Genomic DNA, 13,983 nt, shown 5'->3' with positions numbered 1-13,983 from the left:
GAGTCAAATCGCTTGGGCTCTGGCATTCTGTTCAAAGTGTATTTCGATGAAATAAGTATACACGCAATATGATTTATCTTTGCCATCATCAAAATTAGATCACAGTTGTTTCACAAAATTATTGAACTCGTTGATTGATCTGTAACCTCTCTTTCTCCCTGAAACGCATAGCGTAGGCCTCTCAAATGTACGTACATTGCTATTGCTTTTAGCTGCTTTGTCACGCGAGATAGAAGGAGAGATGACACACAGAAGATGCTGCCAGGATTCTCCTTTTCAATGAATGGGTGCGGTTGCTTTTTGGGTCCCCCCACTCTTGGTAGGCCTCCTAAGGGGAGAGGAGACAATCGATGGACATCCCGACAGTTGTAGAAGCATATAGACTGTAGACTGTTGGGGACAATGTGTAGGATTTTTCTTGAATGGTAGACCGAGAATCATGTCGTTCAAGCTCGGTGTTGTGTTTGTCACGAACCAGGCTCGATGCATCTGTACTGCAACTGAGTCAGATCGCTTGAGCTCGGGGGTTCTGTTCGAAGTCTATTTCGATGAAATTAGTACACACGCAATAGGATTTATCTTTGCCATCACCAAAATTAGATCGCAGTTGTTTCACAAAATTATTGAACTTGTTGATCGATCTGCAACCTCCTTTTCTCCCTGAAACGCATAGCATAGGCCTCGTATCGTACGTTCACTGTTGTTGCTTTTAGCTGCTTTGTCACACGAGACAGAAGGAGAAATGGCACGCGGAAGATGCCGCCAGGATTCTCCTTTTCCATCAATGGCTGCGGTTGCTTTTTGGGTCCCCTCACTCTTGGTGGGCCTCCTAAGGGGTGAGGAGACAATCGATGGATATCTCAACAGTCGTAGAAGCATGTAGACTATAAACTATTGGGGACAACGTGTAGGAATTTTTCTGAATGGTAGACTGAGAATCATGTCGTTGAAGGTCGGGGTTGTGTTTGTCACGAACCAATCTCCACGCAGCTGTGCTGCAACTGAGTCAAATCGGTTGAGTTCAAGGGTTGTGTTCAAAGTCTATTTTGATGAAACAACTATATACACAATAGGGTTTCTCTTTGCCATTACCAAAATTAGATCAAAGTTGTTTGACAAATTTATTGTACTCGTAGATTGATCTGCAACCTCTCTTTCTCCCTGAAACGCGTAGTGTAGGCCTTGTATCACACGTGCTCTGCTGTTGCTTTTAGTTGCTTTGTCATGCAAGACAGAGATAAAAATAGCATGCGGAAGATGTCACCATGATTCTCCTTTTCGATCAGCGGCTGTGGTTGCTTTTCGGGTCCCCCCACTCCTGGTGGGCCTCCTAAGTGAAGAATAGACAGTTGATGGACATCCTGGCAGTCGTAGAAGCATGTAAACTGTACACGCAATAGAGAGAGATATATATAGATAGAAGTTTAGTTATATTGGAAACTATCATGAATCCAACTAGAGAAAGGATGTAAAGTTATGACAATTAAAGGGAAAAATATGTATGTTGTTATATACAAACACAAGATATCAACCAAAAGAAAAAGTAATGATACAATACAAATAGATAATCCTTTCAAACAACTAATTAATATTATACAAGACATTGGACCTTATTACACAAAAAATGAACATAATGAATTACAAATAATAAAGAATATGTTAAGTATCAGTGAGAATAAAAAAGAAGGAGAAACAAGCTATAAACAAAACCAGTTTTATGTTAAAAGAATTATGGATGATAAACTTAGAATAGTATTAATAGATACAGGATCAGAAGAAAACTATATAACACTAGATTTAATAAAAAACGACATAGTACTACCTAGTAATCACAAATACAAGGATATTCAGGGAAAATGTTATAAAAAGCTAGAGAACTGTAACCCAGGAAATAACCATATCAAATTATAAGTTTGAAGTTACTTTTGAAATTCAAGAACATAGAAGCGATGGACAAATAGATATAATACTAGGAAATTGAAGGTTAAATAAATATGATAATTACAGAATTGAGAAAAATATAATCGAAATCCCGAGTATGGGGAAAAGGATAATTATCCCAAGAGATCTAGATGATTAAGAGAACCAATCCAACAAAATTTACAGAAGAATGCAAAAAAAAAAGCTCAGAAATTAGAAGGAAACAATTAATAAATGTATTTTCAATATGTCAATTAGTATATATGTTTATTAATAACCTAAAAGAATTAGTACTAGAAAAGTATGAGACATATGAATACACACCAACAAATTACTTTGATACTGATTATTTTGAAGGAGATGAATATTATGATAGAAATCTAGAAAATAGAATGTTTGGTCAACATGATAAAATTAGAAAAATGATTAACATATATCGTACCAATAAACCATAGAGGATATAAAAGACATGCATTACTTATAACCAAAAGAAAATAGATACCCTAGTTAAAAAAGATGATTGTTGTAAGACAATTCATCAGTAAGTTAATAATAAAAGTAACTGATAGATGGCTAAGAAATATTCAGCATTTATCAATTTCAGACATAGAATTTGGAGAAGACAATTTTTGAATGATATCTAGAATAAATTCAAAGATATTTGGGAAAGAATGAAGAAAATATTTTAGTAAAAGAGAAAGAGAACAACTACAGTATTATTTTAAAATATATTATTTAATTCACATATTTATTGGAAAACTACAAAAAAGAATGATTGATAAAAGATATAGGTGACTTCAAGAAATAGAAAGACTAGCAAGGTTTGAATACGAATTACTTGAAAGATCTACGGACAAAGCAGTATAGATTTATTACTATCAATATAGTCTACCAGAATCAAATGATGACTATGAATAAACCATCTATGACTATAGTAAAAGACAAATTTATTTATATACTAATAAAAAATATAGTCAAATAATATAATAACAGATATTATACACCCTATATTGATACAGGAGCACAGATTAATTTATATAAAAAGAATTGTTTACCGGATAACATATGGGAAGAACTACAAAATCCATTGGAAATTAAAGGTTTTAATGGTGCAAGAGATGTTATTAGATATAAAGCTGAGATCATTACGATACAAATCTGAAAAAAAACATTATCAAAATAAATAGAATATGTGCTTTTGAACTAGAATGAAAGATATAATACTAAGAAGACCTTTTCTAAACAACTACTTACCTATAGAAATCACATAAAAATATCTGATTCTAACTACACCCTGTAGTGAAAAAAATTAATGCCCTTGTAGGTAAAAACAACTAAAGGAAACAAACCCCATGGCAAAAAGGAAATAGTTAGTTAACACAAAAATTAACAAGAGTAAGAGTAAATACAATAATATTACAAATATATGAAACATATGAATTAAATGATATTACAAAACTATTAGAAATACTTTATTCAGAAAATCCATTAAAATTTTAGAAAAAACACCACACAGAAGTAAAAATTGAATTAATAAATGAAGACAGTATGATCACACAACCACCCCTAAAATACGTACCAAACGATTTAAAAGAATTTGATAACAACATTCAAGAATTATTAAAAGAAGGATATTTTAGACCCTCAGACTCCAAACATAGTAGTCCAGCATTTATAGTTAATAAATATAGTGAACAAAAAAGAGGTAAAACGAGAATGATCGTTGACTATATGAACTTAAATGCAAAAACTAAGTCTTATAACTATCATATTCCAAACAAAATACTAAAATTAAAACAAATTTCATGATACCATTATTTTAGTAAATTCGATTGTAAAAGTGGATTTTATCACTTAAAGTTAACCGAAGAAAGTAAAGCATTAACAACGTTTACTGTACCTAATGGATTTTATGAATGAAATGTATTACCATTTGGATATAAAAATGCACCGAGATGATTTCAAAATTGTAAAGAATACAGAAAATATGTAAAGATCTACCAAAATTGGAATTCCCATATGAAAAGAATTCTTTCGAATGGATAATAGAATATGATTCTTCTAATAATAGTTACAGATTAGTATTAAAGTACAAATATACAAATACCAAACCAGAATATCCGTGTAGATATCACTTAGAGAGTTTTAAAGAAAATGAAGATAAATGGGAAATAAATAAGAAAGAATTATTAGCTTTATACTATTCCATTTCGAAATCTATGTTGTATTCACAAAGTTTGTAGTAAAAATAGATAATACCCAACTGAAATATTGGTTAAACGCTAAACTTGAGAACTCAATCGTAAAAAAAGAAATAAGGAGACTAGTTAATGATATTAAACTGTTTGATTTCTCTATAGAATTAGTTAAATCAGATGATAATGTTTATGCAGATTTATTATCCAGAGATAACCGGTTTTGATTTTGATGTGCAGATGCTGAAAATTAAAATAATAAATTTAGAAGCAGATGTAGGAAACTTAAAACAAACTATAAATATTCTACAAGAATGGAAAACCCAAATAGAAAAACAACTAAAAGATAAAAGCTTAGAAATAAATGGAGAACCCCAGGTAGCACAAAATAAACCCCAAGAGGTAAAAAACACTGAGATAAATATCCCAGTCAAGCCTAGAAAACAAAAATTCAAAAACCTTAACCTAAATAGTAAATTCCAAAAGCCCAAGGTACAGGTAAAACCAGTCCAATTTATACCACCTCAAGTACAAATGTATATACAGACTGTAGAACAAGAAAAAAAAAGTCAATCCATGATAGTGACAAGTTGTGTAAGAAACCTAAAAAAGATTATTGATTATCTAAACAAAAATCCTAGAGAAAAAGCAGCACAGGAAAAAAGGTTATACAACCATACCCTACCCATGACTAAATAAATTAATAGCACATCATGATACTGATCCTAATATGGTCAAAATGACACATAGCTATGGACAGCTACATACACTCATAGGAAAAGAATTGAAACAAATACCAGAACTATGTAAGGCAGCTAAAAGGTATCTTGAGATTACCAAAGCGCCGCTGATATATATTCGTATATATGCCGCTCAGGGAGAGATATTGAAAGACAAAATACTAGCTCCCATTTATTGTGTTAAAATTGGCATAACAAAAGAAATAGTCTAACCAGAAAATAAAGTACAGCCAGAAATATTACTACCATATATGCCTGAATTCTTTTCTAAAAAAGGGGCAAGAGATATACAATTAATATTTGAAGAATTATTGCATCAGTGCAATGAAGCTAATGTCTGGTTATACGAAGGCAAAAGTTATCAGATCATATATTCTCAATCCCACAAGACTAAAGAAGGAACCAAAGAAGAAATGCTGAAGTGGCCAAAGGAACCATACTAGAAGCAGCAAGTATCAAGGAGTATTATAAGATCATGCAAAAGTATCCAGAACATAACCGTGGAGAATGTGCCAAAGCTTGTGAGCCATGTGAAGTAACTCTCTAGATCACTCAGTTCTGCCCTCCACTTAACCAGGATTGCTGACTGATGTTCACTAAGTTGCATTGTGATTAAGCTGAAACGCTGATTAATTTTCTCAACATTTTCAGCTGTGCCATATTAAGTATAAGCTGGAACTGGCAGCATGTGCTTAAAGTTTTGTAGCTTATCCAGTTGCTTCGATAGGTCTCAAGTTCTAAAGCATGCATGTCCTGGTCATTGGCTTGACCATAGTAACAAACTTTAAATTTGGACTTTCATAAAGCAGAATAAATACTCCTCAACTTATAGTCTGCATTTCAAGCTTGGCGAATGTCACATAATACTTTGTGAAGTGGGTTATCCACGTAGTTTACAGAAACTGCAGCTTTTCCAAGGTGAGATCATTGTTCTCTCTCAGATAAACAAGGTTTACGTAGTTTGAGCTTGCATGTATTGAAGTAACATTTCGTTGAGTTATGGAGAAAAACATGTCATTCAATGTTTACAAGCAAAACAAAGCTGTAAACACAGATACTAAGATCTGCTATTTGATTATTATATCAATAGAGAGCATTCAAGGTTGGAATTCTGCTTGCATCAACATCTCCAAGTGCTCTAACTTCAATCAGTTAGTAGTTAAAAATCATCAAAAGTGCTGTAACTTCAATCCGTTGGTGGTTAAAAATCATCAAGCAATAATTTTAAACTGTTGGAATCTTGGTAACAAATTTTAGAGTCTTTGGGAGCCATAGAAGGAAGGTCACTTAAGCATGCAAAAATGTTTAGCTGTGTCATGTAGCTGGTTTACTGATGCCACCCTATCTAATATTCTTCTGCCTTTCTGTATCAGCGATGATGTTGCGTTTGCGCTGAAGGACTGTTCAGAGCTCCCTTGGGTGCACAAGTACTTCTAACAACCAAATGGAAAAACAAAGAGAATGTATCATTGAATATGTTTAGAAACTGTTTTCATTTGTCTTGATAACTTATGTTTATTTGGAAATGTTGACGGTATGTCTCATCAGTTGGATTACCTTCTATTAGTTGTTCATCATTGTTGCCTTTTACCATTGAATTTTTGAACTGTTTCCTGAAGAGAGCTGAAAGAATGATTGACGGAATTCCTTTTGGGCATCGATGACTGCTACAGTTTCAGAGCTCTCTCTCTCCCTCTCTCTCTCTCTCTCTCTCTATATATATATATATATATATATATATATATTCTCTATATATATATGTGTGTGTGTGAAAATCTCTCTCCTTAGGCTAGGACTTCATTGTACCCGGTACGACAAAGCAATTCGATGTGCTTAAGTCGGATGGCCTTTGTTAAAGAACAATTTGGGGTAAAAGAAAACGCAAAAGTCGGGGTCGCCTGAGACCCATCTCTCTCTCCCTCGCTCCCACCATACCCCACCACTCTCAGAGGCCGTCGGTGGCACTGTGTAGGATTGCAGCCCTACCAAACTTACGATCTGGATTGAGAGACCGAAGGAACGTAAAATGGAAAAAAGAGAAAGGGATCACGGGAGCGTAAGCCCCGTTTAGTTAGTCTGACGATGTTAGACCGAGTGGTATAACTGTAGAACAGCCAAATTATTGCCCGGGAGGATCCGTCACAAACCCAGGCTCCACGCACGTCTCTGCCTGTCCCTGGACTGGGAGGGCGACGGAACACCACGGCAGTCCCTTGTTCCAAGGCCGCAATTTCTGCAGAAGTGGCCCGGGGACTTTCCTCAGTCGAAAGATTTAAGTGACCAGCACACAGTCTCCATCCCGTGTCCCAAAAGTTGGACGGGGTTTCCACTTCTACTATTTAAAAAATTAGTGTTTTCTGACAAATTTCGATACAGGACTATTCTTCGGAAGACAAGATGTTCCTTGTAAAACTACTAGTTCACAAAAAAAAAAACTTTCCAATTATTAGTTTTTCTTCGAATAAATAATTTAAAGTTACAAGTTGATAATATATGATAACAAAATAATGAATCGGCATATTTTTATATTATTTAATATATATATATATATTAAGTTAGTTAAAGTTTAGCATGAGCACTTTCCGGATTAGGGAAATCAGAACTTAAGATCCTTTCTGGGTTGAGAAGCAAATAGCTGGCACCTAAGTGAAATTTCTTCCCGTTTTGCGCCTGTAGAAATTTCATCGGAACAGAGGAAAGGGCGCCAATTTTCCTCTGCGGTAACGGCTGGTCGTTTCGGAAAGGTTGAGACGAAATGAGCAGCGGCGGCGGAACCACCGGCACGGCGAAGACTCCGGCGGATTTCCTCAAGTCCATCCGCGGGCGACCCGTTGTCGTCAAGCTTAACTCCGGCGTCGACTATAGAGGTCTCTCTCTCTCTCTCTCTCTCTCTCTTCTCCCCCTTTCTTTCTGGTCCTTTTCCCCCTTAATCGGTTCCTGAGAAGATTTCACGGGAAGTGCGATGTTTTCTTTTTTATCGTTTCTATTTCTAGGGTTTCAGAGTGTCTGGGTAGTAGACGCATACTAGCCAGCTGCGCTCGCTAGGGTTTAGGGTTTCTGAGATCAGGATGAAGTGTTTGGTAGGGGGTGCATAGGAGTCTGCTAGTGAATCGATGTTAATGTGGATAAAGGAGAAGACCTTTTCAATTGGGGACAATTCGTTGTCTATGGATCATATTTACTCATCCTACGCGTACTGTGCGATGCGCTCTTAACCTGTGTATAGGCCGGCAGTAGTCGTGTCGTATGTGCATTGCTACTTATGCACTTCAGATTCAACCATCGCTTACTTGATAGTGATTATTTGTATGTTTCTGCTCATGTTTTAGGATTTTAGCTTAACACTGGAATTCTACCTTGGTATATAAATATAGAGAGGGAGATTCTTATCCATATTGCGACATCTAAATCGTTCTTCTCTGCTCGAGGACTTATTTTTGCAGCTTTTTTCACATGATATCCAAACTAAGAAAGAATAATGTTAACATTTCATGTTTTTCCATATGAGGATTTTTAAATTTATTTTGGTGCCTCTTGTTCCCTACGCAATATGAACGCCGTCAGTGAGCATATGTTTGATGTGAAATCAGATGGGCGTCTTGAATGCCAATGCTACAGAAGGATTTCATATTTTCTATTATAAGTTTCTATGAGACAAATATATTGCATTAGTATGCTAACATGCAAGCAGAATATGAAAACTGTGAGTTGTTGTGCGAAGGGCAACATGACTAGAAGAACATAAATTTAAATGAATTATTTAGATAAAACTGATACTGCATAACATCCAAAACACGAACCCTTTACTGTCTGTTTTTTTTATTCCAAGTTTATGCCTTCACAAATTCTGATGTCTGATCACCAGCTTTGTTCTGATAAACCTAGTCCAGCTTCATATGTGTAATGCTCATTTGATCATGACGATGGTTATCTTCATCATTTTCTGGTACGAATGGTTTCTCTTAATTTTGATATTATACTATGAGTTTTGGATTTGCTGGGCCTCTCTTTCTTTCTTAGAAATTAGTTGTCTTTTTATGGACATCTCCTGGAAACGTAAGGTGCATTTGGCCTTATAAAATAGCTTTCACCCACAGAGTGGCATTTCAAGTACTGTTCCAACTCTTGGGCATCTGCCTAGTCTTGATAATTTGATCTGAATTCTTCATAACTTAGGCAAAATTAGGACATGTGAAATTTCTTTCCAATTTTAGCTTATAGTCATTCACCCTTAAACTAATATACAATTTATATTTACTATGATATAATTTTGAAACTATATCATAGTCAATAGGCAAGGAGGATTTGTAATATTTATTGAAAGATTAACAGGTAGACAGTACTATTGGTCATGAGATTATTTCAATGTTGAGGAGGAGTAAATTTTTTGATCTGGTTGGGTTTGAGATTCAAAAGCCCCATCTCTAGGTGAGTAGCATACTACTGAGTGTTAGAAGAACAAAGCTATTTTATTACATTTCTTTCAAAAGTAGTACTGCTGACTGATTGTGTTCAATTTATTGAGTGCGACTAAAAGAGCATAAAAGGAGCATGAATCATGTTGAAAATGTATTTGTTTCTATTGGCATGGGTATTCATGTTTAATGCTAGTTTAAAATCCAGTGCATTGGTGAGAGGCCACTATTGCTACTTGAAAGCACCTATCCAGTCAACAGAGCATTCAATTCAACTGATATATGTTGAGAGAACATATATCTTATGACTGTAGTAGCTGCGGTAAAGTAGGCATGCATCCCACTGTAAACATATGATGAGCCTGAACAAGATCCTGGAATATCTATAATGATCATAATGTAAATTATGCCCAGATACCTGAAGAATGGTATTTTTGAAGCAACACACAAAGTGAGCCAAGCAGTGAGAGTGGATACACCTCGAGTGGCTTCTTTTTTAGTTTAGTTGCTTTATGTGAAAGATTATAAATTCCCAACAACGTGGCTCTTTGCGTTTGTTGCATTCTCTCTTTACCCAAATGGAAACATATTTATAATTCAAAACAGACATTTTCAGCTCCCAGTCATGCCTGCCTTCCCTATCAGTCAGTCAGTCAGTCAGTCAATCCTTCCTTCCCTTTGGTCAGTCAGTGAATCATATCTTCCATGTATGATTGTGTAACTGTAGTTTATGTTATAGCATCGGTTATTGCTCAGGTTACAGATGACCCAATCTATGGCAACTACCCCTATTTTGAGGAATGTAAAGCTCATCAAAGGATTTCAGATATTCAACCCAATTAGTTGAACAAGCAAAATGCATTTTATGTGTTCTTCAATGTGAAAAATCAAAAATGACTGTGTACCTTGTTCAGGCCTCATTATGGTAAAATGCAAGCATTCTGCTCCTCACGTGGTAGAATGGGTACCTTTACCCTGGTGGAACACATGCATTCTGCTCCTCAAGTGGCAGAATGGGTCCCAAACATCCTCATACTTTTCCCTTAAAGGGCATATTAAATAAATTCCTAGCACAATCCTGGAAGTGTCTAATTTCAGTCCTCTTCAAAAGAGTTTGGGACGTGTTTTTAAGATTCTGATGCAAATTTTGCCTGTCATGGTTCTTGTCTTGAAGGCAGTCATGCAGTAGTGAAATCTGTGATGTTTGTTGTTAGGGGTGATTCTGAGGACCCATCACTGCACATATTGGATTGGGAAGGCTTTTCACAGGAAGAGCTTTCCTTGTAAAAATGATTGGGTTTTAAAAAAACTACTTATATATTCACAGAGAATAAGTTTTTTAATATCCATCCATCTACCTAATATCAGTGCTTGTTGGCCTTAGACAATTCATGTCGTATCTGTCCTTGCCAAAATAATGCAGGATGACATGATTTTTTGTACTTTTGAATTATTTAAGTAAATTTATTTATTTTTTGGTCTATAAAAACGTCTGATTTGCTAATCTGAGTGCTATGGCCTCCTCCATAACATTTTGCAAAAGAATTCTACCAACAGCCACGAACATGGGCGTTCATGTTTAACAAAGACTTTTGGTGTGCTTATATAGCTTACAAGTTAAACCTCTGGCCTCATAAAGTTGAAACACCATCCGAGCCTCAGCATCACTCAATATCTGCTTCATATTTCTATTAGCTCAAGTTCTTGATTTTTTTGACTCCCTACCACGGTAAGTGCATAAATATTTATGACGACTTCCAACTGGCCTTAGTTGTTGTTAGAATGGAAGTTAAACCAATTGCCATATAACAAAAGTATGTGAACACAAAAACATAATTTTATCTGAAAATAATTGGCTTCATCAACGTTCGAGGTGAGATCATGATGGAATGTTTGTTTATGGAACATAAATAAAGTGGAGCCATGTCTAGTAAATAGCAGAAGTCCTTTTGTTTGGATTTCAAGTTTCTAGCTCTGAGTGGTATACTGGTATTTTGATTATGTTGCTTATGTTAGTTTTCCTAAAGCTATAATCTATATGGAGTGTAGGTTTTTTATAGTTGCAAATAATAAATTAGCGTACTTTTATTAATTCGTTCTACTTTTTATTCTGTCGATAACACATATATAAGAAGAAGATAGATTGACAGTGTCTTTAGCATTTCTAGTAAAAAAGGGGATCCTTTTGTTAGGATTTCAAGTTTCTAGTCCTGGGTGGTATTTTGATTATGTTGCTTATGGCAGTTTTCCTAAAGTTATAATCTACATCAATGTTATAAAAGGCATAGCGTATCGCGTATCAGTCAGGCAGACCTATGCGCCATATCGTAACGTATCGCAAACGTAACGTAGCGTATCGTAAAATTAATTTTTTAATTGAAAAAAATATTTAAAATTTGAAAAAATAGAGAAAAATCATTAAAAATCTGAAAAAATAAACAAAAAATCAGAAATCAAGAAAAATGTTTTCAAATATCAAAAGGATCATCATACATAAGGAACATTCATGTGTATCGACAACACATTCAAAAATAAGAAAACAGAGATTCAAAATAACATAATAAGCATCCATCATAATTTTAAACTTGAAACTTTTATAGAATCTTAGGACTTAGTGTCTTAAGATTTGGAGTCGTAGGACATAGATTACATCACAATTTCATAAGTTCAAAACATATAGTTATCATCTTTCATGATTCAATGATAATATCTCCCCAAATCGATGAATCCTCGGTTATTTTTTATGAAAATGGGTAAAATCTCTCTCTCTCACGTCTCTTGGAGTCTTTAAATACAAGAAGAAAGAGAGGGAGGAGTGTTTAAACTTCAAAAATTAAAGGATTTTGTGTTTTTTCGCATATCGTATGATACGGGGGTGTATCGCTCGTATCGTACGATACAGGCGATACGCTTACGATACACGAGCGTAGCGTGTATCGTAAGCATATCGTATAGGTTTTTTAGACCTATACGATACGTATCGTACGATACGGATAACATTGATCTACATAGAGTGTAGGTTTTGATAGTTGCAATTAATAAATTAGCATACGTCTATTAATTCATTCTACATTCTATAGTTTTTTGTCTAATTTGATTTTTTGTAATCATTTTTATTTTTTATACTTTAAACGTATAGATCATAGACTAATCACCTTCTCTGATGCCACTGATTATTTATATGATTTTTTGCAAATTGAATAATCTCAAATACAAATATGGACAACATTTAGCATGCATCAGCACACAATCTCATTTCGCATGAACCTAAAAAGAATCCTACCACCTCCTCTAGCATTAAATTTTCCTTGCTCCTGGTAACCTTGTAATGGACGAAACTCTAAAATCAAAGAGTTTCACCTGCAAAGTTATGTGTATTTATTTCGACATTGAATCTAGTGAACATGTGCGGCTAATTATTCTCATCATGATAAATATCTATTCTTGCCTAAAGTGCAGCACAGCTCTTTAGGTCAAATCCTTGTTATCATATTGATTCGAACCAATTCAATTCAATGGCTGATTCAGGAGTGCAACATGTCAGTTTCTAAATATTTTTTAAAACGTTTTATGAATTTTTTTAATTTAATTTTTTTTTTCGATATTCTTCTCATTTATTTTTTTTACAAAATGATTTTTGACTTTTTTTTACTAATTCAGAACAGATTGAGCCGAATTTGTGAATCAGCCAGTTTTGCCAAATCTGCAAATCGGCAGGCTCATCAATTGAGCTCGTGAATCGATTATGATAACTTGGTCAGATGTTCCAATTTTTTTTGGTTATGTACTTATATATGTTTTTGGACTATATGGGGAAGCTATTCTTGTCCCCTCTTCCTACCACTCATGATGCAGGAAGAAATATTTGATAAGAATAATGGATGCCTTTTTATTTGTTTCTGTATGTGGCTCTGTGATTTTGTGCATTCAATGTTGTAGCCAAACCTTTAAACGCATGTAAATTGCAAAAGTTGGTTGCATTAATGCTGAGAAATCACAAAGATCTGCACGAGGCAGCTTCATCTTGGTTTGTTACGTCTGGCCCAGCACTGGGGAGCAATTACATAATAAGTTTCACCAAGTATATAGATAATTGAGGTTCTACATGTGATACCGGACCTGGCTTAAATCGTTGTAGAACATGTATTTTATTCATTTTATGTCGATTGTCTTTTGTGGTCTCTATCTCCACTGATTGTTTATCTTTTTACAGGAATTCTTGCTTGTCTGGATGGATACATGAATATAGCAATGGAGCAAACTGAAGAGTACGTGAATGGTCAATTGAAGAACAAATACGGCGATGCATTCATCCGAGGAAACAATGGTAATTCAAATTACTTTATCTCCTAGTGCAGGCAAACTGCATTTATGTGTTTTCTCACGGACGAAATTTGTTTTTCCCTTGTGCGCAGTTCTCTATATTAGCACATCGAAGAGGACACTTGCAGATGGAGCATAGTCGGATGGTGGATTCCCACTTTCTATTTAATCCCCCTTGTTTGAACTCTCATTGTCTGGCAGTGTAACAGGGTCCATGTAAATTTGGACGTTAAATGAAGAGTTTTATGTGACACTCGGTCAGTTCTGACCCTACTTGTTATGTTTCTACTTTCTACAGAAGATACGTCGAATATTTATTACTCTTTGATCCAAGACTCGTTTGTAGTTTAATCTGGGGAGAGCGAATTTACACATCTTGCTGATCTTTTC

General features: G+C 34.9%; 1 protein-coding gene across 1 annotated transcript; it reads left to right on the top strand.

Moving 5' to 3' along the window:
* The first annotated feature begins 7,518 nt into the window (after positions 1-7,518).
* LOC116254079 (uncharacterized) lies at positions 7,519-13,967 on the top strand. Its single transcript, XM_031629150.2, has 3 exons — positions 7,519-7,722; positions 13,484-13,597; positions 13,686-13,967. The coding sequence occupies exons 1-3, from the start codon at positions 7,611-7,613 to the stop codon at positions 13,730-13,732; spliced, it is 273 nt and encodes a 90-aa protein (XP_031485010.1). The 5' UTR covers positions 7,519-7,610; the 3' UTR covers positions 13,733-13,967.
* The last annotated feature ends 16 nt before the right edge of the window (positions 13,968-13,983 follow it).

The sequence above is a fragment of the Nymphaea colorata genome, chromosome 5 (genome assembly GCF_008831285.2).
Source record: "Nymphaea colorata isolate Beijing-Zhang1983 chromosome 5, ASM883128v2, whole genome shotgun sequence".
Taxonomy (NCBI): domain Eukaryota; kingdom Viridiplantae; phylum Streptophyta; class Magnoliopsida; order Nymphaeales; family Nymphaeaceae; genus Nymphaea; species Nymphaea colorata.
This window is presented reverse-complemented; position numbering and strand designations above follow the sequence as displayed.

What these genes read in the sequence shown, in the direction of transcription:
- LOC116254079 (XM_031629150.2), top strand. Translation starts at nt 7,611, where the DNA reads ATGAGCAGCGGCGGCGGAACCACCGGCACGGCGAAGACTCCGGCGGAT. An exon ending in CTCCGGCGTCGACTATAGAG is followed by an intron (nt 7,723 to 13,483) that starts GTCTCTCTCTCT and finishes ATCTTTTTACAG; the next exon opens with GAATTCTTGCTTGTCTGGAT. An exon ending in ATTCATCCGAGGAAACAATG is followed by an intron (nt 13,598 to 13,685) that starts GTAATTCAAATT and finishes CCTTGTGCGCAG; the next exon opens with TTCTCTATATTAGCACATCG.